Source organism: Chiloscyllium plagiosum, unplaced genomic scaffold, assembly GCF_037043375.1.
Source record: "Chiloscyllium plagiosum isolate Xiang-an unplaced genomic scaffold, Cpla_swu_hap1 HiC_scaffold_1, whole genome shotgun sequence".
NCBI lineage: Eukaryota > Metazoa > Chordata > Chondrichthyes > Orectolobiformes > Hemiscylliidae > Chiloscyllium > Chiloscyllium plagiosum.
In genome coordinates this window covers 94,573,350-94,601,143 of record NW_028270139.1, presented here as the reverse complement: position 1 = coordinate 94,601,143, position 27,794 = coordinate 94,573,350, and the positions used below count along the sequence as shown (strand labels likewise).

The following is a 27,794-nucleotide window of genomic DNA, read 5'->3' as shown; positions in this document are numbered from 1 at the left end:
AACCACCCTGTAGCTCAACATTTCAATTCCACCTCCCACTCCACCAAGGATATGCAGGTTGTTTGGACTCCTCCATCGCCAGACCACAACAAAACGACGGTTGGAGGAAGAGCGCCTCATCTTCCGCCTAGGAACCCTCCAACCACAAGGGTTGAACTCGGATTTCACCAGTTTCCTCATTTCCCCTCCCCCCACCTTGTCTCAGTCTAATCCATTGAATTCAGCACCGCCTTCCTAACCTGCAATCTTCTTCCCGACCTCTCCGCCCCCACCCCAGTCTGACCTATCACCCTCACCTTGACCTCTTTCCACCTATCACATTTCCGACGCCCCTCCCCCAAGTCCCTCCTCCCTACCTTTTATCTTAGCCTGCTGGACAAACTTTCCTCATTCCTGAAGAAGGGCTTATGCCCGAAACGTCGATTCTCCTGTTCCCTGGATGCTGCCTGACCTGCTGCGCTTTTCCAGCAACACATTTTCAGCTCTGATCTCCAGCATCTGCAGTCCTCACTTTCTCCTTCTATCCACAGAGATCAATCCTTCTGGTCTTATTGGGCTCTCTAACTGGGCGTATGCATTCTATCTGCAAGCAAAACCTCAGAGCTGAAAACAACTTTATGAAATTGGATCAAACGTTCATTAAACACTTGGAAACTATTATGGTGTGGTATTTTAAACTTCAATTTACGATAAATATGGAGTAATTGATTAATTGGATCTCAAGTTCAGGATATTAGAATTCCATGAAATTATTAGCATAGCACTGAGTCTCAGGATCCTGATACACATGAAAAGCCTTATTAGGAACCGGGACAATACAATTTTCTAAGTGATCCAATAGGCTGAGTTCCTAACAAGTCTCTTCAAAGGGTGTTATACTTTCCAAATTGGAACACCGTCACCTGCAAAACATTGTGTTCATACTAATTTTCCACCTATCTCTACAATAGGCAGGAGAGGATCAGAGGAGTGTGATGATGCTGCTCCTTTAACCAGATTATGTCATCCTTGGTTCCTTTTTCAGAGCAGTTGTAAAGACACAGGTTTCAGGGTGTCTAGGTTTGAAGGGTTTTAGGGCCAGTTTGATTATAGCTAATAGATACTGAGTCAGGTAAAAGGTTTTCAAGTTTAAAAAAAACACTGGTACAATGAAAGGGGAGTGGCCAGTTCTCCCAGCTCAGCTTTACTCTGGTTTGGTTTGGTTTTAGCAAGCAGTCGGTTGAGAAGCACGCCCATGCTGATCCTCCCTCTCTCTGACATCTCTCCTGTAAGACCCCATGTGTGATTTTACCTTTTGTGCCAAGGAGTGTTTATGGGGATTGTTGCAAGTATTTGGAACAGCATCATTAAATTGGGATGATCTGTTGGGTTTTCGGAGAGGTGAAGTTATTCTACATTCTGTTCTCTTTTGTTTGTGTTTCATTCAGTTATCTTGCAAATAAATTCTATTTTGCTTAAAACTAAGTGGTTGGGCCAGCTGGAATATCTACTCTACACCTGCTTAAAACAACTAGCAAACTTAGGTTCTGGGCTTTTTTCTTGAAATGCTTTGAGGGGTCTGGCCTGGTCCATAACAGGAGTGAGATGTAAAATCTAAATTGGGGAGAAAGTGAGGTCTGCAGATGCTGGAGATCAGAGCTGAAAATGTGTTGCTGGAAAAGCGCAGCAGGTCAGGCAGCATCCAGGGAACAGGAGAATCGACGTTTCGGGCATAAGCCCTTCTTCAGGAATGAGGAAAGTTTGTCCAGCAGGCTAAGATAAAAGGTAGGGAGGAGGGACTTGGGGGAGGGGCGTTGGAAATGTGATAGGTGGAAAGAGGTCAAGGTGAGGGTGGTAGGTCAGACTGGGGTGGGGGCGGAAAGGTCGGGAAGAAGATTGCAGGTTAGGAAGGCGGTGCTGAATTTGATGGATTTGACGGAGACAGGGTGGGGGGAGGGGAAATGAGGAAACTGGTGAAATCCGAGTTCAACCCTTGTGGTTGGAGGGTTCCTAGCCGGAAGATGAGGCGTTCTTCCTCCAACCATCGTATTGTTGTGGTCTGACGATGGAGGAGTCCAAAGACCTGCATATCCTTGGTGGAGTGGGAGGGGGAATTGAAATGTTGAGCTACAGGGTGGTTGGGTTGGTTGGTCCGGGTGTCCCAGAGGTGTTCTCTGAAACGCTCCGCAAGTAGCCGGCCTGTCTCCCCAATATAGAGGAGGCCACATCGGGTGCAGAGGATGCAATAGATGATATGTGTGGAGGTGCAGGTGAATCTGTGGCGGATATGGAAGTTTCCTTTGGGGCCTTGGAGGGAGGTGAGGGGGGAGGTGTGGGCGCAAGTCTTGCACATCCTGCGGTTGCAGGGGAAGGTGCCGGGAGTGGAGGTTGGGTTGGTGGGGGGTGTGGATCTGATGAGGGAGTCACGGAGGGAGTGGTCTTTACGGAATGCTGATAGGGGAGGGGAGGGAAATATATCCTTGGTGGTGGGGTCCGTTTGGAGGTAGCGGAAATGACGGCGGATGATGCGCTGTACATGGAGATTGGTGGGGTGGTAGGTGAGGACCAGTGGGGTTCTGTCCTGGTGGCGGTTGGAGGGGCGGGGTTCAAGGGCGGAGGAGCGGGAAGTGGAAGAGATGCGGTGGTGGGCATCGTCGACCACGTCGGGGGGGAAATTGCGGTCCTTGAAGAAGGAGGCCATCTGGGTTGAGCGTTTTTGGAACTGGTTCTCCTGGGAGCAGATGCGGCGGAGTCGAAGGAATTGGGAGAATGGGATGGCGTTTTTACAGGGGGCAGGGTGGGAGGAGGTGTAGTCCAGGTAGCTGTGGGAGTTGGTCGGTTTGTAGTAGATGTCCGTGTTGATTCGGTTGCCTGAGATAGAAATAGAAAGGTCGAGGAAGGGGAGGGAGGAATCTGAGACTGTCCAGGTGAATTTGAGGTCGGGGTGGAAGGTGTTGGTGAAGTGGATGAACTGTTCAACCTCCTCGTGGGAGCACGACGCGGCGCCGATACAGTCATCGATGTAGCGGAGGAAAAGGTGGGGGGTGGGGCCAGTGTAGTTGCGGAAGATGGATTGTTCCACATATCCTACGAAGAGGCAGGCATAGCTGGGGCCCATGCGGGTGCCCTTGGCTACTCCTTTCGTTTGGAGGAAATGGGAGGATTGGAAAGAGAAGTTGTTCAGGGTGAGGACCAGTTCAGTCAGTCGAAGGAAGGTGTCAGTGGAAGGGTGCTGGTCGGTACGCGGGAAAGAAAGAAGCGGAGGGCTTTGAGTCCTTCGTGATGGGGGATAGAGGTGTACAGGGACTGGATGTTTCGCTTCCCCGGTCCCCAACGCCTTATTTTCACCATGGACATCCAGTCCCTGTACACCTCCATCCCCCATCACGAAGGACTCAAAGCCCTCCGCTTCTTTCTTTCCCGCCGTACCGACCAGCACCCTTCCACTGACACCCTCCTTCGACTGACTGAACTGGTCCTCACCCTGAACAACTTCTCTTTCCAATCCTCCCACTTCCTCCAAACGAAAGGACTAGCCATGGGCATCCGCATGGGCCCCAGCTATGCCTGCCTCTTCGTAGGATATATGGAACAATCCATCTTCCACAACTACACTGGCCCCACCCCCCACCTTTTCCTCCGCTACATCGATGACCGTATCGGCGCCGCCTCATGCTCCCACGAGGAGGTTGAACAGTTCATCCACTTCACCAACACCTTTCATCCCGACCTCAAATTCACCTGGACAGTCTCAGATTCCTCCCTCCCCTTCCTCGACCTTTCTATTTCTATCTCAGGCGACCGAATCAACACGGACATCTACTACAAACCGACCGACTCCCACAGCTACCTGGACTACACCTCCTCCCATCCTGCCCCCTGTAAAAACGCCATCCCATTCTCCCAATTCCTTCGACTCCGCCGCATCTGCTCCCAGGAGGACCAGTTCCAAAAACGCACAACCCAGATGGCCTCCTTCTTCAAGGACCGCAATTTTCCCCCGACGTGGTCGATGATGCCCTCCACCGCATCTCTTCCACTTCCCGCTCCTCCGCCCTTGAACCCCGCCCCTCCAACCGCCACCAGGACAGAACCCCACTGGTCCTCACCTACCACCCCACCAATCTCCATGTACAGCGCATCATCCGCTGTCATTTCCGCTACCTCCAAACGGACCCCACCACCAAGGATATATTTCCCTCCCCTCCCCTATCAGCATTCCGTAAAGACCACTCCCTCCGTGACTCCCTCATCAGATCCACACCCCCCACCAACCCAACCTCCACTCCCGGCACCTTCCCCTGCAACCGCAGGAGGTGCAAGACTTGCGCCCACACCTCCCCCCTCACCTCCCTCCAAGGCCCCAAAGGAAACTTCCATATCCGCCACAGATTCACCTGCACCTCCACACATATCATCTATTGCATCCTCTGCACCCGATGTGGCCTCCTCTATATTGGGGAGACAGGCCGGCTACTTGCGGAGCGTTTCAGAGAACACCTCTGGGACACCCGGACCAACCAACCCAACCACCCTGTAGCTCAACATTTCAATTCCCCCTCCCACCTCACCAAGGATATGCAGGTCTTTGGACTCCTCCATCGCCAGACCACAACAAAACGATGGTTGGAGGAAGAACGCCTCATCTTCCGGCTAGGAACCCTCCAACCACAAGGGTTGAACTCGGATTTCACCAGTTTCCTCATTTCCCCTCCCCCCACCCTGTCTCCGTCAAATCCATCAAATTCAGCACCGCCTTCCTAACCTGCAAACTTCTTCCCGACCTCTCCGCCCCCACCCCAGTCTGACCTACCACCCTCAACTTGACCTCTTTCCACCTATCACATTTCCGACGCCCCTCCCCCAAGTCCCTCCTCCCTACCTTTTATCTTAGCCTGCTGGACAAACTTTCCTCATTCCTGAAGAAGGGCTTATGCCCGAAACGTCGGTAAAATCTAAATTGCTGAGCAAACTAACTCAACACATAGGATGCATGTAGTATCAGTAGTTGGACTGCCAGAACGTGTGATGATATTCAAATTGGGTTCCCACAATGCAGTTGCACAGTCAAGTGATAATCTTAAATTAGTCCTTAGTGTAATTTTTAATGCACTTGGAATTGTTCTGCAAGCACTACCTGACCATGAAATCACACCTAATTGTTGACATTATGTCCTGAGTTTTGCAGGCATTGAATATGGCTAGCACTCTATTACAAACAGCCAAAGGGACATGCTGTTTGGTATGATCTGCCAGTTGATGAGTCATTTGGCCAATATCCCTGGATTTTCACTGGCACTAAAATTTAAATACCACAATACTTATTTGTATGGTAGCCTTAGCTTACATCAAGTCCTGTTCACTCATCATCTTTCTCCCTGACGACCTCTTGGTCAAGCTGTGCCTTAGCTTCAAAGTCACATCTTTCTTTTGCATCTATCTATAGCCTTGCCTGTTCTACATCTCTGTTCAATCCTTCAAACATCTGCTCTCCTCTAATTCTGGCCCCTTCAATATCCACATTTAATGGCTCCATCAGTGACGTGCATACCTTGAGCTGCTAAAATCCATCCTACTCCAGAATTCCTTTCTGAAACCTATCCAACAATCTCTGTTTCACTAGTTAAGACTCTCTGCAGAAATTTGACCATGCCTTTGGTCATCCATCCTATTATCTCCAAATCCCCTAATATCTCCAAAATCTCAATATTCCCAGAAAAGTCATGTGAATGTGAAAATGTAACTTTTACTGTCTACATGGTTGCTACCAGACTTGCTTGGCTTTCCAGTACTTCCTGTTTTATTTCTAATGTCTCCATAATGTCAGCAGTGTCAAATTTTGCTTTATAATACTCAGTTGCATGCCTTGCACATTTGATAGTTTAAAATATTATTCTCTATAATGTAAGAAGTTTGTAACATAATGAGCAGCAGATTAAAGGTACTGCCCTTTGGTTGTACAGCTGTACAATTCATATCCAGCGAACGTCTTACTTACCGTGCTTCTATGGACATCTTTGGGTCACCCAGACATGTGAATTCATCTATGTATCCCAAATCACAGTTGATTTTCGCCCAGTCGGGTTTGCAAACATCAAGAAAGTGAGGCCGAAGACGACCAATGGAATACTTGGCAATGTCGGTCAGGGACTGATTTGCTGCAGCCCCAAACAAAAATGTACCTATGGCTTTGTAAAGAGTGGCTAAGTAGGAATTTCTAACAAAGGAGTTTGAGTACAAACGGTTCCAATGAACCGAAGCTATCTCTCCCACGATTATCTGCAACAGAGAAAAGCAGGGCATCAGATCTGCATAGGAAATAATGAATACACATAATTGACAAAACATGCACATTGCCACAAATAGGTCAGCAAAGGTAATCACAGGAAAAAGAAGCAAAAGCAAAATGAAATCACATTTTATCAGATTCAATATTTTGAATTATGATTCATTGTGGAAGCTGACTTTTATCTCACTAGAAGTGAAACTTTGAGTGGTGCTCATGTGTACAGTGTTCCTTCTTTGATATACTGCAGTTTCAAACTGTAACAAGACCGATATCTGTGAAGGCTACTCATTAATTCAGAAGAAGTGTTTCAATACACAGACAATCACAACGTGAGGAGAACTGCAGGTTTGCTGCAGGCTGCTCCCACCTCTGGCAATGGCAGCTACCACATCATTGAACTTCTCTATCACCAAATTGCTCAAAGACACAACTACAAAATCAGTGAATAATAAACTAAACAAAGACCTAAGGCTGAATCTCTTCAACATGTAAAATTTTAAATTTGTCACAAATATACCTGGGTGTCAAACTTATTTGCAAAAGAAAATCCTGGGGCATGCTCCCAGTTAACAGGCTATCTCCCAGGCTCCAATTTTGAATGTTGAGCAGCTTGTGGAGGTGAGGGGGGGAAATTGAGTGAATGTAATTGCAAGGTCAGTAGGCACCCTTCACTGTACTTGCACGGTGGATATTGCTGATGTGCCTTGGACGGAAGATAGTTGGACAAAAAAGGATTAGAGTGGCTGGAGGAAACAGCGACCACTTGCTCACCAGCAAGTGTAATCCCTTCTTGCAGTCCCCAGGAGACTGGAGGAAATTGCAAGTATACATCTGATGAAGACCACCTCAGGTTTGTCAATTTGTATCCTTTTGTGGGTAAATTCGAATTATTTGTCTCAGTTCTCTGACCTGCTGCTGTGTATGTGCCTCTGCTACTTGGTTAGCTAGAGACCCAACAGGGGAGTGAGGTTTCAGCCATTACAATCAATTACGCTGGAAAGGTGGTGTAAAATGGCCGCTGATGAGCCCTAAATGGTTTCTTGCTGCTGCTGAGTGAGATTGCCGAATCAGAACTGAAACCACCTTTGGGAAAAGAGCAAGGAGACATCGTTGAGCCAGATCGCCATGATTTTTCCCATGGCCTCACCTTTGAACATGCCATGCGTCCCTGGGTCCATTCCCCATAACACGTATAGTATTTCTAATATTTGTCCTTCCAAAGTAAGGCATCAGTTGGATTAGTCATGGAATATTCACCATGAGGCACAATTCCCAAAAGACCAGAATCCTGGTGGATGTCAGGGTTTCTGACATCAAGCGCATGGTCTACACGATCAAGAAGGACTATCTTTCCATTCATGGCATCTGGCCGTAACAAATGTGCAAATGTCATGATCCAGGAGGTATCCATGATGAGTTTATTATGTAACAGCCCATGGTATCTGCACAAGGCAAGGATTCACATAGACTGGCCAGGATTGCTGATGGAAGACCTAGTCTCTCCTCCCCAGTCAGGGCTGTTAACAAGCTTGAACAGCAACAAATGTTACAGACCAGTGCAGAACATGGTTCAAGGAATGCAAAATGTTCCAATATCAAAAGAATTATGCACAGCAGAGTCCAATGGCCCACAAGGAGCACAGTGTGAAGAGTAGGAGACTGATGAACTGACAATAGATGAAGCCACATCAGGACCTGACCTTTCAACTATTTAAGGAAGCTTGGTGCTTTTAGACAATGTAGAAGCTCTCTCTCTTCCTTTTCCACTGAATCCCAGGCACAGATCACTAAGTACTGCAAGTTGACTTGTAATTTGTGACAGCAGATTGCAGGGGTCACTGAGCAGTGAAAAGCCCATCTTCAAGACTCCTTTGAACCAATCCTCTAACTTGGTCAATCAAGCAAATGTCACACTTGTGCAAGTTGAATATTCAATAACCACAGTATGGCTATGGTAACAAAGAGGATATAGTGTGGAATACATGGATACAGCCAAATAGTTTTAAGATTAAATTCTACCGCAACAAATTGTAAAATGTGTTAAAAATTTTTGAATTATGGACCCAGAACAGAGAAAGAACTGAGGAACCTGCTGCTTCGTTGATGTTATCTGTCACAATATGTGGTTGACCTTTAATGCCTTCTGAATTAGGCGAGCAAGGTCAAAAACAAATCCAACATAATCCATGAAAACATTGAGTCACCTTGTGTTTGCTAGGGTAATAAACTAGCATAACTTGATATTATTGAATTGGGTACAGCATGTTGTTACAATATTACATGCTATTCAGTAACAAGCAAAAGTGCAGCACTTGCTGAAATTGTTTTACAGCAGAGAATAAAATGTGACAATTCAAGAATTTCATGTCTTTTTGACAAGATGTATTGTGCATATAATTAAAATACATTGTTCAGGGATTAGAAATGAATAAACAGGTTTTACTCCAGAATTACATAAAGCATAAAGCACCAAATCAGAGACTCACAGAGAGCTCTAAGAAAATATTTTTTGTTCCTTGAGGCAGAAAATTCTTGCTGAACTGTTTAGCAAGTTGATCTAGTGAGTTGCTGAGCCAATGATCCAGGGCAAGACAAAGTAAAATCTTCACAGACATTCCTCAAAAATTTGGCCAAAGTCAGAAATCTCACGACATCAGTCCAACTGGTTTATTTGAAATCACAAGCTTTCAGAGCACTGCTCCTTCATCAAGGCAGCATTGAGGTTATTAACTAGAGAGGAGCTTGCTATCAAAGTGGCAACTACTTGTCCATGAAACCATATGTGCCTTCATTCCAAATATTTTATTGTTGACGTAGACAGCTGCAGAGAAAAAGAAGCGAATCCTGTGTGCCGGATTCCACTACAGCATGTCTTGCAGCACTTGTCCAAAGATCTGCAGGTCCAAAATCAGCCTGTCCAGTTGCATGAAGACCCATGGCAGAAACTCATGACCCAGAGTGGACACTATCCTTAAATCAAGAATAGCTGATGAAACCAACAAAAGCTTCATTAATTAAGCCCTTTTTCTTGAAGTGCTCTTTTAAAAAGGTATTAGCCAAATTCAAGAGTTGAGTTTAAAGCAATATAGCAAAGCTCAAGAAGCTATTTTAGAAATTGCAATGAAGTCAGAATATATGTACAAAGTTAATACAACACCAAGTTATAGTCCAACAGGTTTATTTGGAAACACACTAGATGCTGCTCCTTCATCAGGTGGTTGTACAAGGAGCAGCTCTCCGAAAGCTAATGCTTCCAAATAAACCTGTTGGACTACAACCTGGTATTGTGTGATTTTTAACTTTGTACATTCCAGTCAAACACCGGCATCTCCAAATCAAAAATATATGTAGGCCTTCTGTCCATTGTCAGTAGTCTTCTGACCTCAGTCTACATATGTGGGTCAGGACCATTTATGTATTTTAGCCAGCACTGGGGATATTTATAATGCCAATTATTATCTTAGTTGGCCTGTGGTCCCACCTGAAGATTTATAAAGTATCATTTCCAAAGGAAATTGGTCTTTAAAGTTATCCCCATGTGTAACCAATAGCAACATTAGGTACAAAGGATGCACAGGTGTCCATTGTGTCTAGTCTGCGATAGTGGAAAGGAAAGGAAACACAACATATAAATGTATTCATTCTTTTCATGACAAGCTCAGGCATACTTAAGCAGACAATAGTATATCCAACATCACTTCCAGCAGAAAATGTCATAAATGATGGCAAGGGGCAAGTGCTCACAAGAAGCTAATTCATCCAATTTTCCTTCTCCACTTCCTGGTTTGCTAACATAACGGGATAGGAAACTCAAGGATATTGTCTTCTGTCTTGAAAATACTGTTTCTGTTCTTTCCCTCCTAAAGATACTGATAATCTCAAGTACAAAGTTGGCAATTCAGTAGTTCAATAGTTTTGTGAAAGCATTACAATTGCTTTTCTGTAAAATGACTATCAATAGCTGATTCCATCTTGCTGAGTGCTAACAAAGTCTAATCTGACATGCACAGTTAAATTTTACTGCAGTAGTCAGTCGCCACTTTAGTCTTACTGGACCATAGGGCTGCTCTCTCATTAGAGAGACAGAGAGCGCGATAACTGGTGATGGTTTAACCTGAGAATCACCACGCCTCAGGTGAGGAGAGATGGTGAGGAGAGTCCTTCATGGTAACCCCAACCAGCGTAGGAATTAAACCCATGTTGTTGGTGTCATGTTGTATCATAAACCAGCTGTCCAGTCAACTGAGCTAACTGAGCTCCCCCTCTTACCCAGGAATCACTGGATATTGACTGCAGCAATAAAGCAAACTTCAAGTCCTACACTCAGCACTGGCTGGGAATTTAACCATGGGCTTACTTGATGGACAGTTAAGTATTAGCTGAAATTTCTATTTACCCACTAATTCATTCAAGCAATGACTAAAGTAAAGTCAAACAGGCCATAAGTTTTCCTTAGTGTGACTGATGGACACGTCAGTGATGAAGCAACAGAATTTGCAGCAGGCAAATAAAATGCGATAGAGTGAATTGCATCAAGTAAAAATAAGTTGACTTACTACCAGCAGAATAAATGGAATAAATATGCCAGCTAATAACGGGTAGGGTATGGTGTCTTCTTTGTATGGGTACTTGATAGTTTCATCATTACAGTAAAATCCTCGTCTGAATGGTGAATGCATCGGTGTAAGAATTGCAAAGGGCAATCCAGCTAGCGAAAGCAATAAAAAAAAAACCAGACTGTCAGTATAACCAGATACTGTGTGAATTGCTCAATGATTGATGTCAAAATATTACCTGATTGAATTACTTGTCTAGCTCCAAATTACAGGTTAAAACAGAAGAAAATAAACAGACATTAAATTGAGTGGTCACAGCACATGGTCATCTCAGGGTGATTGTCCACTTAGAAGGCACATAATCATTATTGCTGCATAGAAATGTAGAAATCACTAGAGATGTGAAACATTGGCTCAGTGGTTAGCACTGCTGCCTCACAGCACCAGGGACACAGGTTAGATTCCAGTCTGTGAGGAGTTGCACCTTCTCCCCATGTCTGGGTGGGTTTCCTCTGGGTGCTCTGGTTTCCTCCCATAATCCAAAAATGTGCAGGTTAGGTGGATTGGCCATGCTAAATTGCCCCATATGTCCATAGAGCGCAGGCTTGGTGGGTTAGCCATGGTAAGTGCAGGATTACAGGGATAGAGTGGAGGGGGCTGGGTCTTGTGGGATGCTCTTCAGAGAGTTGGTGAAGACCCAATGGGCCAAATGACCTTTTTTCATACTGTAGTGATTCTATGTCTGCTGCCACAGAGCTGCCAACCATTTTTGGACACAAGAGTATGTCCAACATCACTTCCAGCAGAAAATGTCATAAATGATGGCAACGGGCAAGTGCTCACAAGAAGCTAATTCATCCAATTTTCCTTCTCCACTTCCTGGTTTGCTAACATAATGGGATAGGAAACTCAAGGATATTGTCTTCTGTCTTGAAAATACTGTTTCTGTTCTTTCTCTCCTAAAGATACTGATAATCTCAAGTACAAAGTTGGCAATTCAGTAGTTCAATAGTTTTGTGCAAGCATTACAATTGCTTTTCTGTAAAATGACTTCAATAGCTGATTCCATCTTGCTGAATGCTAACAAAGTCTAATCTGACATGCACAGTTAAATTTTACTGCAGTAGTCAGTCGCCACTTTAGTCTTACTGGACTATAGGGCTGCTCTCTCATTAGAGAGACAGAGAGCGCGATAACTGGTGATGGTTTAACCTGAGGATCACCACGCCTCAGGTGAGGAGAGATGGTGAGGAGAGTCCTTCATGGTAACCCCAGCCAGCGTAGGAATTAAACCCATGTTGTTGGCGTCATGTTGTATCATAAACCAGCTGTCCAGTGGAGAGTACAAAAAAAGGTAAAAGTCACAGCTTTCAAAAAGCAGCGAAACAGAACTAGAACGAACAATCAAAAATTTTAAATGGATGTCAATACACACACTTTGGATCGTTGACGGCTGATCATTTTAACAATCTATCATAAACTTGAACTTTACGATTACTCGAGATACAACTCCCTCAGTTTAAACATAGAAGGTTTCTCGGGAAGTTAAATCTATTGAAGCTACTTATTTCTGTCCAGCTTTCTCCCTTGATTTGTACTAGGGGACAGTTCCAAGTTTTTATCCTCCATAGTCATGTAGCATACTGCTACTCTCATACAGAGAGTGGCCAAATGGGTGATAGACTAAAAGGTTTCCAGCACCTGGGAATGGTACTGTAATATAGAGGAAAGGTTGAGAATGGCAGAAAGAAATGTTATTAGATATGTTAAACAAAGGTTTTTGATTCTACTTGATATATTCTTGCAAATTTCATGAAGTACTGCTATTGTCAAAGGGAATTAAGCTGTGGGAGTCCATTCAAACAGGTGTATGGACAATTGTGCAGGACCCCTGGGATATATGTACTAAGTCTCACTTGGTATTCTTTGTACACAAAGCTCCACTTCAGGAGTTCCAACTTATGGAACTGAGGCTCATCATAATGTTGTAAAACAAAGGTCAGAAGTAATCAGATTTCATATAAATTCTTTCTGAACATGGACTTGAAATGATAACTGAGATGATAATGTGCCAGTGATAAACATTAATGTCTATATTTTCGGCAGAATGTTATACAAATCATTTCCTTTTAAAAAAAAGGCATGAATTATCTCTGTATTGTGTGAAGATTAAACAGTGTAGCAATTTAAATATATTTATTTCAATTATCAGGTTTTTTCAAACAAAATCCTAAACTGCATGTTTGGTGTTCAGTTAACATTTATTTTACAACAAAGGAGAAGCAAGAATTAGCAAAATATCATGATGAAAATATCTTGAAAATGGTTGTGAGACTTACCAAGAGAGAAAATTCTGGAATTGCCCTCCAGAAATTAAATATTGAAACAGGATTTTATGCAGAAAAGCTATGAATAAAATTAGGTTTTATAACTGCTGCCAAGACCCACCATCAATATCCTCTGGGCCTGTTTGTTCAGTGTTGTAACTCGTCTTAACTGGACTTCTAACAATATAATACTGCCAACAGCAGGAAGGGTTATAAAAGGAAAATTATTTTGATTATTCTCATCTCGTCCATTGCCTCATCACTGCTGATAATGCAGAAATAATTGCACTCACGAGGCAGCATTTTCTCCTAGAATTTGAAGCTTGGCTTCCAAGTTTCTCAACACATGTCAGTTGGTCCTGCATTTTTAAAAATTTTAAAAGGGAGCCCACGTACACTAAAATTCCTCCACCAACATGAATCAACTGGGCCTGCTGAGTATTTGACAAGTGAAGGGAGCAGGCATTAGAACAGTTACCTGTGATGCGAAGGGAATTTCTATCTCCGCTCAGATATTTCCAGAAAATATTCATACCATAAGGGCATTTACCTTTTGATCTTTTTTCCTCCTGTTCAGATTTGCATGGAGGTAGTTTCAAAGTGATGGGTTAACAGCTGTTCTGGACAAACACTGCAAAAGTGATTAAGGGACTAAGTTCAGGGAAAATTAGGTTTTATGAAGTCAATGGTCTCATGACATCACACAAATATCTGCATTAGAGAACTTCAATGCAAATAATTGTCAGATCATTCTATCTGGACCAAAAAAGAATGCATTCAAGTATTTTTTAAATAGCAAAAATCTGGGAAAATTGGAGACCAAAAGAGATTCAAGGACACAAGGTTATTAAAATGCAGTCAGCAGGTATTGCAGCATCTACAGCGAGAGAAGCAAAGTTAACATTTCGAGTCCAGTATGACTTCTTCAGATTTTGACTAAGTGTTGTATTGTGTTTACTTTAGATACATATATTGTCATGCATGTTATTAAGCCCAACATAGATGATCTGTATCATTGCAGGGAACAATACTGAGAGAAGTTGAGGGAGGAAAAGATTCTGGTGTTATGCACCAATGACTAAATCTTCATGACCAAACTGTAGCTAAAGCTGGGCTCTATGAACTAATAAAGCCTTTTAATCTAATTCAAAAGACAGATCATAGCTCCCCAATGCAGTCTGACCTATGAGAGTGGTCATTAGCTTAATCGACATCAGTTACTCAGATACGCTCAAAGGCCTTAGTCTGTCTATTTTATAGTATTATAGATTTTGAAGTAATCTGGTAAGAAGAGAACAAAGAAGAATAAAGAAAATTTACAGTCCAAGAGCAGGCCCTTAAGCACTCCAACCCTGAGCCGATCCAAATCCACTGTCTAAACCTATCGCCCAATTCCTAAGCGTCTGTATCCCTCTGCTCCCCAACTATTCAAGCATCTGTCCAGATGCACCTTAAATGAATCTACTGTGCATGCCTCTACTACCTCTGCTGGCAACACGTTCCTGGCACCTACCACCTTCTGTGTAAAGTACTTTCCACATGTATTCCTTTTAAATGTTTCACCTCTCATCTTGAATGCGCGACCTCTTGTTATTGAATACCTCATCCTGGGAAAAAGCTTATCTCTATCTACCCTGTCTATACCCTTCATGATTTTGTAGACCTCAATAAAGTCCCTCCTCAATCTTTTTTTTTCCTAACGAAAACAATCCTAACCTACTCAACCTCTCCTCATAGCTAGCACCTTCCATACCAGGCAACATCCTTGTAAACCTTCTCTGCACCCTCTCCAAAGCATCCACATCCTTTTGGTAATGTGACGACCAGAACTGTACACAGTATTCTAAATGTGGTCGAACCAAAGTCTTGTAAAATTTTAACATGACTTGCCAGCTCTTATACTCAATACCCCGTCTGATGAAGGCAAGCAAACCATAAACCGTTTTGACCACTCTATCCACCTGTGCAGCAACCTTCAGGGTACAATGGACCTGCATGCCCAGATCTCTCTACTCATTAACTTTTCCCAAGGCTCTTCTGTGTACAGTATAGTTCGCTTTAGAACTAGACTTCCCAAATGCATCATTACACATTTGCCTGGATTGAACTCCATCCGCCACTTCTTCACCCAATTCGCCAGTCTATCTGTATTCTTCTGTATTCTTTGACAAACCCTATGCTTTCTGCTGCTCCACCAATCTTCATGTCATCTCCAAACTTGCTAATCATACCACAGTGCCCTCTTCTCGATCATTTATGTATATTACAAACAACAGTGGCCCCAATACTGACCCCCTGTGAACACCACTGGTCACCTTTCTCTATTTCGAGAAACTCCCTTCAACTACTACTCTCTGTCTCCTGTTGCACAAGCAGTTCTTTATCCACCTGGCTAGAACACCTTGCACACCATGAGATTTCACTTTCTCTATTAGTTTACCATGGGATACCTTATCAAATACCTTACTAAAGTCCATGTATACGACATCTACAGTCCTTCTTTCATCTATAAACTTCGTCACTTCCTCAAAGAACTCTATTAAGTTGATAAGGCACAATCCCCCCCGCACAAAACCATGTTGCTCATCACTGATAAGCCCATGCAGACCTCTGACACTAAGTGTATCCCAGTCAATGTTGGGAAAATTAAAATCTCCCATCACCACCACCCTGTTGCCTCTACATCTTTCCATAATTTGTTTACCTATTTGTTTTTCTACCTCATGCTCACTGTTGGGTAGCCTGTAGTACAGCCCCAACAATGTAACTGTACCCTTCTTATTTCTCAGCTCTACCCATAAGGCCTCACTGCTCAAGCCCTCCATTGTGTCCTCCTTTAGCACAGGTGTGATATCATCCCTGACTAGCAATGCAACTCCTCCCCACCCTTCTCTCCCTGTCCTGTCTGAAGCATCTATATCCTGGAACATTTAGTTGCCAATCATGCCCTTCCTTCAACCAGGTCTCTGTGATTGCAATAACGTCATACTCCCAGGCACCAATCCAAGACCCAGGTTCATGTGTCTTATCGATTATAATTTTTGAATTAAAGTATATGCACTTCAGGCCACCAGTTCTTTTGTGTTCATCTGCTCTCTGCCTACTCTTCCCCTTGGTAATGCTAACTTCATGATCTTTACAGTCTCTAGTTTCCACCTCACTGTCTAGTAGTCTTTCTCTTCTGGTTCCCAGCCCCCTACCACATTAGTTTAAAACCTCCCCAACAGCAGCAGGAGCAAAAACTCCCTCAAGAACATTAGTTCCAGTCTGGTTCAGGTGTAGACCATCCAATTGTAATAGTCCCACCTGCCCCAGAACTGGTCCCAATGTCCCACAAATCTGAACCCCTGTCACTTACACTATCCTTCAAGCCATATGTTCATCCTGCCTATTCTTTCATTTCTATGCTGGCTACCACATGGCACTGGTAGCAATCCCGAGATCACTACCTTTGAGGTCCTCCTCTTAAACTACAAAATAAATAGCAAGTTCATAAAATATTTAAAAATACAGATCCAATCACTATTAACAGATTATTCAATTTTAATTGATTGGGGAGGGCAGGGATCTGAAGTTTAAACACTGTCAGAGTAAGAGCAGATGGAAGACTGGACAGGTGTTCCTTTCCTCGAGCAAACATCTGCATGCATTGCCAGCTAGTGTGCTAGGTGGTAATTCTCTATGTCTTCAGGAGTTGTAATACAGTTCAGGATTTGTAGCTGTAATACAGATCATATTTTGAGAACACTTCATCCAAGTGATCTCCAAGTGGATGCAAATTAATAACATGAGGAGGATGGGGAGGAGTCTTTCAGAATATCTTTTTCTTCATTGTACCCAGAGTTTTCACTTCCCCCAGGAGATTACATGTTTGTGAAAAAAATGTCTTAAGTTGGTTTAGCCATGATGATCCAGTCACCACAGCACTGCTAGGCACGATAACGAGTCGTTCCTTTCCTCATCATTGAGGTAATATGTTTATAAATAGATTCTGCTCTAAAATTTCACATGGTATTGTTAGAATATATATTGCAGCATTAAATTGCCCCAAACTAATGTAATTAAAGGATATTTATTTCTTGTAATAATTTAAGTTAAGCAGGAAGCAGCAAATGACAGCGACACTGATGTCAAGGTAAGAGGTTAGGTTCATTTGTCAGGCGTAAATGTAGTGTAATAGATAATGGGTTTGGATGTGATATTCTTCAGAGGGTCAGTGTGGACTTGGTGGGCTGAAGGCTACACTGTAGGGATTCTAAGATTCTAAGAATTGAACTGACAATGTTATTGACATAAATCACTGAAAATACAGAAGATTTTTGTTCTATCACTTTTATCACCTAGATAGCAGCAGCTTTGCTCCCTATGGTTGGCATAGGGGAATCACATATCCGCTTTACTTCAATTTGAAAGGTCCCAGGTTTCTGCCATGAATTATGTGGATGAACAGGTTGATTCTCAGGCTGCATCAGTTTGGACATATGGGACAGGACTATTCCATGAAGTAACTGGATTTGGAATGCAGAACATTACCACCAACTACATTCAAGTTGTGTTCGCTTTCATTTTGCAGCAATATTCCAAATGTTTTGTGAGTAACCCAAAGTTTCAAAATTCTGTGGTTTACTTTCATTGCTCGGTAACGTACTATATGTACAATTTGCTCACCAGAAATTGGCAGTCATGTTTTCATCATACCACCATTATTGTGGTTTTCTGTATTCCTGAAGTAAACCTGTAAACAATGGAATTGCTGCTCTATAATGTTTCAGGAACTAAATGCATAGCAAAGCTCTAAAGCCACAACTCAACTCTATTAAGATGATCTACACAGATTCTGCTGCATATGGCTGTGCTAAATGCACTTCATCACTTTGCGACAGTTACTATTTTATTCCCTCTTTGAAACAAAACCAAAAATTGCACAAAAAAGATTAACAATGGAACTGTTGACCACAGAAGAGGCCAAAATGTGTTTATGATTTTCAAAAAGCAAAACCACAATCACTAAGCAGCTAGCTGTGTTTCAATTTGCCAATTGTTTACAATTTGTACTAATGTGTGAAATAGGAACATATGTAGAAGCAGACCAGTTCACCACTCAAGTCTGCTCCACTATCCAATAAGATCATGGCTGATCTGTTTGTGTTCCCACATTCTCAGCTACCGATCTACGCAACAACCCCGATTCCCTTGCCTAACAAGTATCCATCCACCTCTCTCTTAAAAGTATTAAATGACCTTGCCTCCACCACCTTCTGAGGCAGACACCTGCAAAACCTCTTCCAAATGGAACAGTTTCAAAGAAAACTCTGAAGGAGGAAACCAGGAAGCAAGCCAAATTGTTTCTCATTCTCCTGTGCTCTTTAATCTCTGCAAAAAGGATGGCAACTTAGTCAGCAAAACATTTTCTAAGTTGTCTGCTAAGAAGTTGAAATGCTATTGGATTAAAGAGTTATCCAATGGAACTAATGCAACACAAGAGAATGTTCAGGCAGGAATAAAACGCAAGAAGCTGCAATCAAACAGTGACTTTCAAATTCACAGATGACTTGTTATTTTAATGTCATGTTTTATCCACAGAACTAGATGAATGGTGAAATGAGAAATCAGGACACAGAAAATTAATCAAAGACCCCTGTCATAAAGTAATGTTTCCAGCACCTCATTGAGATCTCCAAAGAAAAGATTATTCCTTCAACCAACATCAAAGCAGTAAAATTGTCACCAGTTCAACAAGTTTTACTTGATCAATTCCTAATAATCACCTTAAAATAAGACTCTTACTCCACATTATATATGGAAGCAATGAGTTGGATCAAACCACTTTCCATCAGCATGTACAAATGCAGTGAAAGTGGCATCAACATGGATGAGAGATTATAAACGTTAAATCCACAGTGCCTGTCTACAATACAAAATTGTCTTTTCTTTTCAAAAAAAAAGGACATGATGCTTGTATTGTAGCATGACTAATGGCACAAGCAATCACTATTACAAGTGTGTATAGTGATTTCCTATCCTTCTGTGCTGATGCAAGAGTATCTCTGAGTGCTGAACATTTTACCAACAATGAACTTCATTCCTACAATAAAAATAATCTTTCTGATGTATCAGTATTTAAAAGTCAAATAATGTTAGTCTGTGAAATAGTTCTGCATCCATGGAATACAGGATTAACTTTAAAAGTTTTTTTCAGTTGAAATGCAGTTACAATCTTCAAATTATAAACAGGAATCATCTGCTGTACCGTGAGCACCACTCATATTATTTTTGCACATGATGTGTGAATTTTAGCTGCAACCATTCTGCTTTTTATGAGATCAATAAAAGTATAAATATTAATATTTATAACATTCACTTTGCCAATCTCAGATATTCAGACATCACCAAACTTGGTGATATGCATTAGTTTGATAGCAAGCTGCATCCTGTGGGCCCTGAACAGTTTTTGCATCCTCAGTTTTACTGAGACTTAAGGCTTCAATATTTCCCCATCCCTTCCTTTTCATTCAACCAGGAGGGGGGCATGCTGACTTAACAGCAGCAGTCAATGCTACACTATAACTGACAGGCAGGGACACAGTTACTGTGTCCAAAACAGCATTTCAGCCCTAAGTCTTGGAATTCTCCAGCACCACTCGGATTTTAGCTGGGAAATGGCAATGGAAATAGGAGTAATGAGGGAAGACTGATGTCATCAGAAGCTGAGATCTAAACTAGCGACTCTTGAGTTGATCTGCACTGTTCTAGTGTGGGAGCTGGGTGCAATCCAGTTCTTTCCAGTGATTACTTAAGAATGGAATATTCTTCTCTAGAAGGATCTGAAACACTCAGCTCAAATATCATCCTGTTCCAAGACTGGTTGACATTGTACGGAAGAGTACAAAAAAGCTAAAAGAATCAGACATAGCAGTGCTGATTAGTTGCAGTAATAATTTGGCACACAATGAATAAAAGATAATAATATTGAAGCAAGCCAGTACCTGAATGTGTAGCTGTTGACACATTCAAAAGATCAAAGCATTCAGAAGCAAAATAGAATACAGACAGTAGCTAGGCACATAAAACTGCAACAAACAAAATCCTAATTTTTAAATAACAATTTTATTTTAATTATTCCATTAGCTATTGCCTGACCCTCAAAATCACTCATCACATTGCATAAACCTTATAGGTTTGTAGCATTGAAGAAAACCATTCAACCCAAGGGATCTATACCTGCTTTTTCTTGTGCAGTCCATAGACTAGACCCACAGATGCACCACCTCCCCATCACCTAATATTGGTAATAGCTGTTTATTTAGTAGTGACAGGCTGAAATACAGTATTAGTGAAAATCCATCGTATAATTTTTTGATTACATTTAAAATATTAAATTTGGCTAAGATTAAAATTGATGAAGAAAATATAGAAAGGAATAAAAAACAGGTTTGATTCTAAGTAAACCAGTAGGCCATCTCAGCACTATGCTTTTATCACTCCCATTCATTCATCTATCAAGAGTTTTAAGGGGCAACCTCAATTGTTCCACAGATAGTTTGAGCTACTTACAGATGATATGGGCAGTGAAAGCCCCACTGTATACAGCACAGTGGAAGTGACGGTACTATTCTTGAATGGGTACTTGATGCTTTCATCATCACAATAAAAACCTCTTTGAAATGGTTTTACTTTGAACAAATTTATAACGCCCATTGGCATACCAGCTGTAGGGAAGGAAGACAAAGAAACTTTTAAGTGCACCTTCAATTGACAAACTTTACAAGAGTTAACAGTCACAAATTCTGTTTCCAAGAATTTCAAAGTACAAAACAGTCCACTTGTCAGATTTTGACTCAATTCTGAATTAAAGACTTAAGTAAACAGATTTTTGTGCTTAATTCACAGACACAGAACACTTAATTTACAACAGCATTATATGTCATTGCACAGCATTATATGTCATTGCTTCAGTTTTTGTCAAATAGGTTTAGGATTGGCAATTCTGTGTTTACTACAATTGAGAAGCCACATATTTGTTTCATCCCAAGATGGAAATTCTATTTGTTTTCTCATGACATGAACTTAAATTAATTGTTGTAGTATTGACGTTCACTCAAGACTTTTAACTTTCATGACTGATCTCAGGCTGCTATTTGGTAAGTCTCATTTTGGTGAATTTATTTGGGGCAGCACGGTGGCACAGTGGTTAGCACTGTTGCCTCACAGAGACCTGGGTTCAATTCCCACCTCAGGCGACTCTCTCTGTGTGGTGTTTGCACATTCTCCCCGTGTCTGCATGGGTTTCCTCCGGGTGCTCCAGTTTCCTCCCACAATCCAAAAATGTGCAGGTTAGGTGAATTGGCCATGCTAAATTGTCCATAGTGTTAGGTGTAGGGGAATGGGTCTGGGTGGGTTGCGCTTCGGCGGGTCGGTGTGGACTTGTTGGGCCGTAGGGCCTGTTTCCACGCTGTAAGTAATCTAATCTATTTCGTTTGATTAGCAACAAACATCAGTGTGAATCGATTAGAAAAGTAATAACAGGTATATCAGTTCAGATAAATTGCTATATTTACCTCATCATTAAAAGGATTTTTAATGTCATTTAATTTACTTTGCACTTCTAGTACCATATAATACAAAACAGGGACTGAAAGATATACATAAAGCCTCTGCTAAATTAATCTATACTCATCTCTCAGAGGTGTGTGAAGTCCTGGAGGTGGGTGACATGCTTTACAGTCTTCCTGCCACTTTGCAGCCTTCACTCACACTTGACCTAAAGGAATAGCTCAGGACAGACAGTTTGAATTAATGACAACTTGTAGCATGAACACATGCCAAGCCATTCCACTGGACCTTCAAAAAGCCCCAGAGTTTGAGGTTTATAGTTGGTTTTTTCAGATTTGACATCATTTGTTAATTATACCTATTTTTTGTGCAAAATGCGCAGCTAAATTTGTTCCACATAACAGCAGAAAGTAAACACTATGGTACATCTGAATACAAGAAATGCCATTGTTTGGTTTCACAAACCACTGTTATGGCTTTCCTAGAACTCAACTTAGGGCATTTTTTGTCTGCTAGATACACCAACTAAGTAAGAACAGAATACTGTAACTAACATGTCTTTAGCTATGGATGAGAGTCATAGAGAAGTACAGCATGGAAACAGACCAAAACAGAAACGGTCCAACTCGTCCATGCCAACCAGATATCCTAAATTAATGATTAGATTAGATTCCCTACAGTGTGGAACAGGCCCTTTGGCCCAACCAGTCCACACTGACCCTGCGAAGAGTAACCTACCCAGACCCATTTCCCTCTAGTCCCATTTGCCAGCACATGGCCCACATCTCTCCAAACCCTCCCTATTCATATACCCATCTAGATGTCTTTTAAATGCTGTAATTGTACTAGCTTCCACGATTTTCTCTGGCAGTTCATTCCATACATGCATCACCCTCTGTGTGAAAATGTTGCCCCTTCGGACTTTTTAAAATCTTTTCCCTCTCACCCTAAATGTATATCCTCTGGTTTTGGACTCCCTCAACCCAATGAAAAGACCATGTCTATTTACCCTATCCATGCCCCTCATAATTTTGTAAACCTCTATAAAGTCACCCTCAGCCTCCAACGCTCCAGGGAAAACAGCCCCAGTCTATTTAGCCTCTCTGTACAGATCAAATCCTCCAACTCTGGAAACATCCTTGTAAATCTTTTCTGAACCCTTCAAGTTTCACAACATCCTTCTGATACGAGGGAGAACTGTACAAAGAAGGGATGTGAGTTTGCCTTGGATATCTGGAAAGGTTATGTAATATCATGCTGTTTTGCTCCATTTTGGAGAAGGTGACCAGTCTTTCAATTAGACTGAGGCAAAAATTATGCATTGTACAATGCTTTATTTTGGTTATATCTTCCTGTTTGGAATATAATAATTAGTTTCGCCCAATATGGTCTCCTATAATATGAAGTCATACCATGAAATTATGCTCACCTTGGACAGCATTAATCTACAATGATCCACATATTGAGTTCAAAATGTTTCTGGATTTGTATAATATAGTATTCGCAGCTCCAAAATATATCTAGCTTTTTATCTTTAATTTATCTAATGTTTTCACAGATAAAAAAGGACATTTCTGTATAATCATTTCTTTCGGTTGATTCATTTCCCTTGCATTTCTTTTTACAGATCCTTAGGTGCTAGTAGCTTTTTAGAACATTATCAAATTTCCAGAATTTTTACATGAACTTTGATAATCAGTTATCTGACTATTGTGTTGGCGAGGAGGGGAGGGTTTTGTGTGTGTGTGTTGGGACGAGCTGTAATTCAGCACCTTATCTAGTCCACACCCAACATTTATGTGTGCACAGGATTCTCTGGATAGCAATCAGAAACAGAAAATGAGACAACCTTTCCCTTCATTAACTAGTGAGCCAAGGCCAATTATAGTGCTTGCAGAGTCATATCTGTTTCTGATTATAGATTACATGGTATAGAGCACTATATTGCAGATCTAATAGACATACACCAATGATTTATTCAATGCTACTACACAGAATACTAATTTTAGTAGTTTTAATGTTAACGTTCCAGTTCAAACAAACTCATAATGCTTAAAAGTCCAGGAAGTCTTAACTAATGTAATTATGAAGGAAATAGCAGTGGTATTTTAGTAATGAATAAACAGAACATGAAAGACAGTCAATAAATACACCACTCCTAGACAGAATGATCACTGTTTATGTCTGCTCATTTAGATATCACCAACTTCTGAGCCAATGGTAATCTCATTTATAGAAGAGTGAGTTTATTTTCTGTCCTCCTTTCCTGAAGACAAAATTATATAGTCATGTGTGTGTACGAGACACTGCCAGCGCCTCTGCCACTGTGACTTCTCCTGCACTGTGCAGAAAGACTGCCCCAACAATTCATCATCAATAGGGTGCAGCTAGCCATCCCACAATTAGCTATTCCTAACCAATTGGTCAGGCCCAACCAATCCAATCCCACACCATACCCAATATCTAAACAGGAGCAGCTGTCAGTAGGATTTACTGGACAGAGTATTTTTCCTCTCTTTCTCCTGGAGAAGGGCTTATGCTGGAAATGTCAACTCTCCTATTGCCTGACCTGCTGTGCTTTTCCAGCAGGTTTCGTCCCTAAATCTATGACAATTTTAATATCTATGCAGCTGAGAAATTAAACCGAGAACAGTTCAGTGCAATTCCACACAGAAGGGAGTAACTTTAACTTTGTCTGATATTAGGCAGTGGGAGCTACTGAATCGCCCACATTTTAATCATTTTGTTTGATTTTAAAACATTTGAATTCAATATAGGTTAAAAAGAATGAAAAATATAACAAGCAACTAATCCAATATTATTTGTCTTGTACTGTGCTTCAAAGAAGAAACAATCTCACAGGTGTGAAAATCTGAAGTGTCTACATCAAGTGTTACAAAGATGTGCTCACTCAAATATTAATTTTTAACTCATCAGCTGGAAACAAACATTGGACTTGTTAAAACAGCAATTTTTAACTAAAATAAGGATACTGACAAAATTAAAATTGCTGCCAGAGTTTGGTTGACTCTGTATGACTCCAAATCCACTCCAAATGGGTCTATTAACAGCCAACCATAAGTCATAGGATCAGAAGTAGTCCATTTGGTCCACTGATCTACTGTACCATTTAATGAGATCATGGCTGATCTAATAATCCTCAACTCCACTTTCCTCCCTTGATTCCCTTACTGATTAAAAAATCCATCTATCACAGCCTTGAAGATACTGAAGAATCCAGATTCTATACCTCTCTGCAATCAAGAATTCCCCAGATTTACAACCATCTGAAAGATACCTTGTGAAATATCCAAAAGATTTTTAAAGTTCCGATGGCAGTTATAGAAAAGTCATGTGACCAACTCACAGGTGTTAAGACAGGATAGCTACAGTCAGACCAGATAGTCAGCTATAACCAGTTCACTTGTCCAAAGTTAACTTCTATTGTAGTTTTGCATGTGATTCAAGCATGTGAGTTTGGGCATGTTTTGCAGAAGTTGGGATGAACTTTCCCAGTTTTTGTTTTTTTTTAGTTTTTTTAACCTGGTTTTTGCATAATAAAAGTGAACTTCTTACTTGTTCAACTCAAGGAAATCTATCTGGCTAGTTCTTACTCATCCAAAAGTAAGCAGATAAGGAGAAACTAAATTGGCAAGTGAATGCTTTACAAAACCTTTTAAAAGTTATGTTAAAATCAAGCATCTGGTAGTCAGAGGAAGGAAGTTGCCAATAGTTTCTATTCATTTGCTATATTGTGTTGTTGCTTACTCCTTCAATTGTTTGTTAACATATGGAGAGGATGTTATATTGTTGCTACTTCTTGTCTGTAATGTCCTACATCGTGACCACATGAAGCTAAGTAAAAATCGTCAAATGAGGTAAAGTTGATTTTTGGGTGAGTGTTCGTCAGCAACCACCCATTTTAGTGAAATCATTAGGAGAGATGTTTTAACAAGTTATGCAAAGTCAAGGTCTGCACCAGTTCCTTTAAATAGCAACCCCAGTTTATATATCAATAATAAATAAATGTACATCTGTATGAATAGACATAGAAAATGCTAGGAATATACAAGTCAGTCAGCATTGGGGAAAGAAAAATAGTTTAGAACAATGCTACAGAGTGTATGAAATATGTTTTGTATCTCTTCTGAAAATGACAGTTCTACAGTCCATTTCTATTACCTAATTTTAATTTGCATTACCAGCATTTGGAATTCGTTCCTTCGACTGCACTGGAGCCATTAGAGACTATGGAAACTGCTTACTCATAAGAGAAGCAGAAAGCAGCACCAAAAATCAAAAATCATTGTTTGGTAGTACAAAACATGCGTGATGTTCACTACCAGGATGTTGCCATCAAGCCATAAAAATGTTCTGCTTTCTGCACAAGATTAATGCCATATATGCCATGTGTCCTGTTTCAAAATTCATTTACAGGATGAGGACATCACTGGCTGGGCCAGCATTTCTTGCCCATCTAATTGCCCAGAGGGCAGTTAAGAGTCAACCACATTGCTGTGGGTCTGGAGTTACATATAGTCCAGATCAGGTAAAGATAGAAGTTTCCATCTTAAAGGATATTAGTGAACCAGGTGGATTTTTCCTGACAATCAACAATGGATTCATGGTCGTCAGTAAGTCATAGGTTATCTTCATTCCAGACTTTTTAAAAGGTAATTCAAAGTTGATTATCTGCTTTGGCAGGATTCGAACCTGGCACTGAGTCCATTCCCAGGCTCCTGGATTAGCAGGTCCAGCAATAATAACACTAGGCCATTGCCTCCCATATCAAACAGTGTGCCTCCTTAGCTGTTCACAACAAACAAGATACTGATCATACCTATTGAGCCCACACTGATATTAGGTTTGATTCAGCAATTGGCCAACATTTGCTGGATAATCCTGAGTTTGCCAAGAATTACACTGACACCCAATTTAGATTGTCAGTCAGGCTCTCAGTGTTGCTATTTATGTGTACTGGATGTTACACATATTAATACAAAGGGCTCAGCTCTTGGCAGACAAAATGTATACATGCTCTGCATCTACTTCAACTCTTCAAAATAGGTCACAGCCATTCATTGATTTATTTCTTAAGGCACTGCCTTGACCAATCAGATTCAACCTCTTGGTTTAAGTTTAAACAATGCCTGACGGTAGAATGTCAATCAGCAGTAATCAGTTAATTCTTCTGAGCAATGCCTCTACCAATTGTTCACTTATGTTTCTTCATCTCGCATAAATGTGGATTTCCCCTTCAATTGGCATTCTTGCAAATTGTCTTGATGAGTGCAAGGTGAAAGTTTTGACAAAATGCACTTTTTTCAGCAATACTCAAAAATTAAGAACAACATTAAATGAAAACTAAATAGATTCCCCCATGTCCCCCAAACCCATTTCCCAACATCTGTTTTGTGCTCTTTTAAGGTTCCTGTCAATGATCTAGAGATTGGACTGAATAAACAACTTCTGTAGACATTCTGAGTTCCACTTTTATGCAGAATAAATAGACAAATCAGCTCAATGCACTGACCACACAAAATCACCACACTTTGAACAGAACACTTTGAACAACAGAATTGTAGATCCTTAGTGTGTGCTGTACTCATTTATAATGGAAAGAGCTTTAGTCATTTCATTAACCTTATGCCAATTCTCAAGGTGGCCTATGACCTCCCTCAAGCAAGTTTGCCTTTTCTCTCCAACTTGTACTACTAATAGAAGCATTCACCTTACAAGGTATCATCACATAACAATAAAATTGGTTCCAGATGAGATATTTTAGCCACCCTATCTGGTAAGTAGCCAACATATGTCCAATTACCTTATTAAAGGAGACTCTGCAGTTTGCGCTCATCTGGAACCTATTCATTGATGCACAAGTGGTAAAGCTAAACTGCAGAGTACATGCGATGATAGTGATCCCACTATGGACTATTACTCCGAAAGTACTGGCGAAGGAAGCAAGCTCTCCATAAAGGAAGTCACACTTGATCTAAATTTCTGTCTGACAGACTGCAGTTCAGGAAAGCGGACAAGGGCTTTTATTCATGAGGGGCATTCTAAGTTTAAAATGAAAACAGCAACAAG

General features: G+C 41.3%; 1 protein-coding gene across 2 annotated transcripts in view; it reads right to left on the bottom strand.

The window, feature by feature from the left end:
- plpp1a (phospholipid phosphatase 1a) overlaps positions 1–27,794 on the bottom strand; it is a 98,576-nt gene that overhangs the window by 42,258 nt on the left and 28,524 nt on the right. Inside the window, exons 2-3 of one of the 2 annotated variants that reach the window (XM_043688708.2) lie at positions 20,706–20,860; positions 5,978–6,258 (exon numbers count right to left, since the gene is read on the bottom strand). In XM_043688708.2, the coding sequence (XP_043544643.1) occupies positions 5,978–6,258; positions 20,706–20,860 (436 nt within the window). Of the gene's footprint in view, positions 1–5,977; positions 6,259–10,824; positions 10,977–20,705; positions 20,861–27,794 lie in introns of both variants that reach the window. The other variant, XM_043688718.2, reaches the window with a different exon arrangement.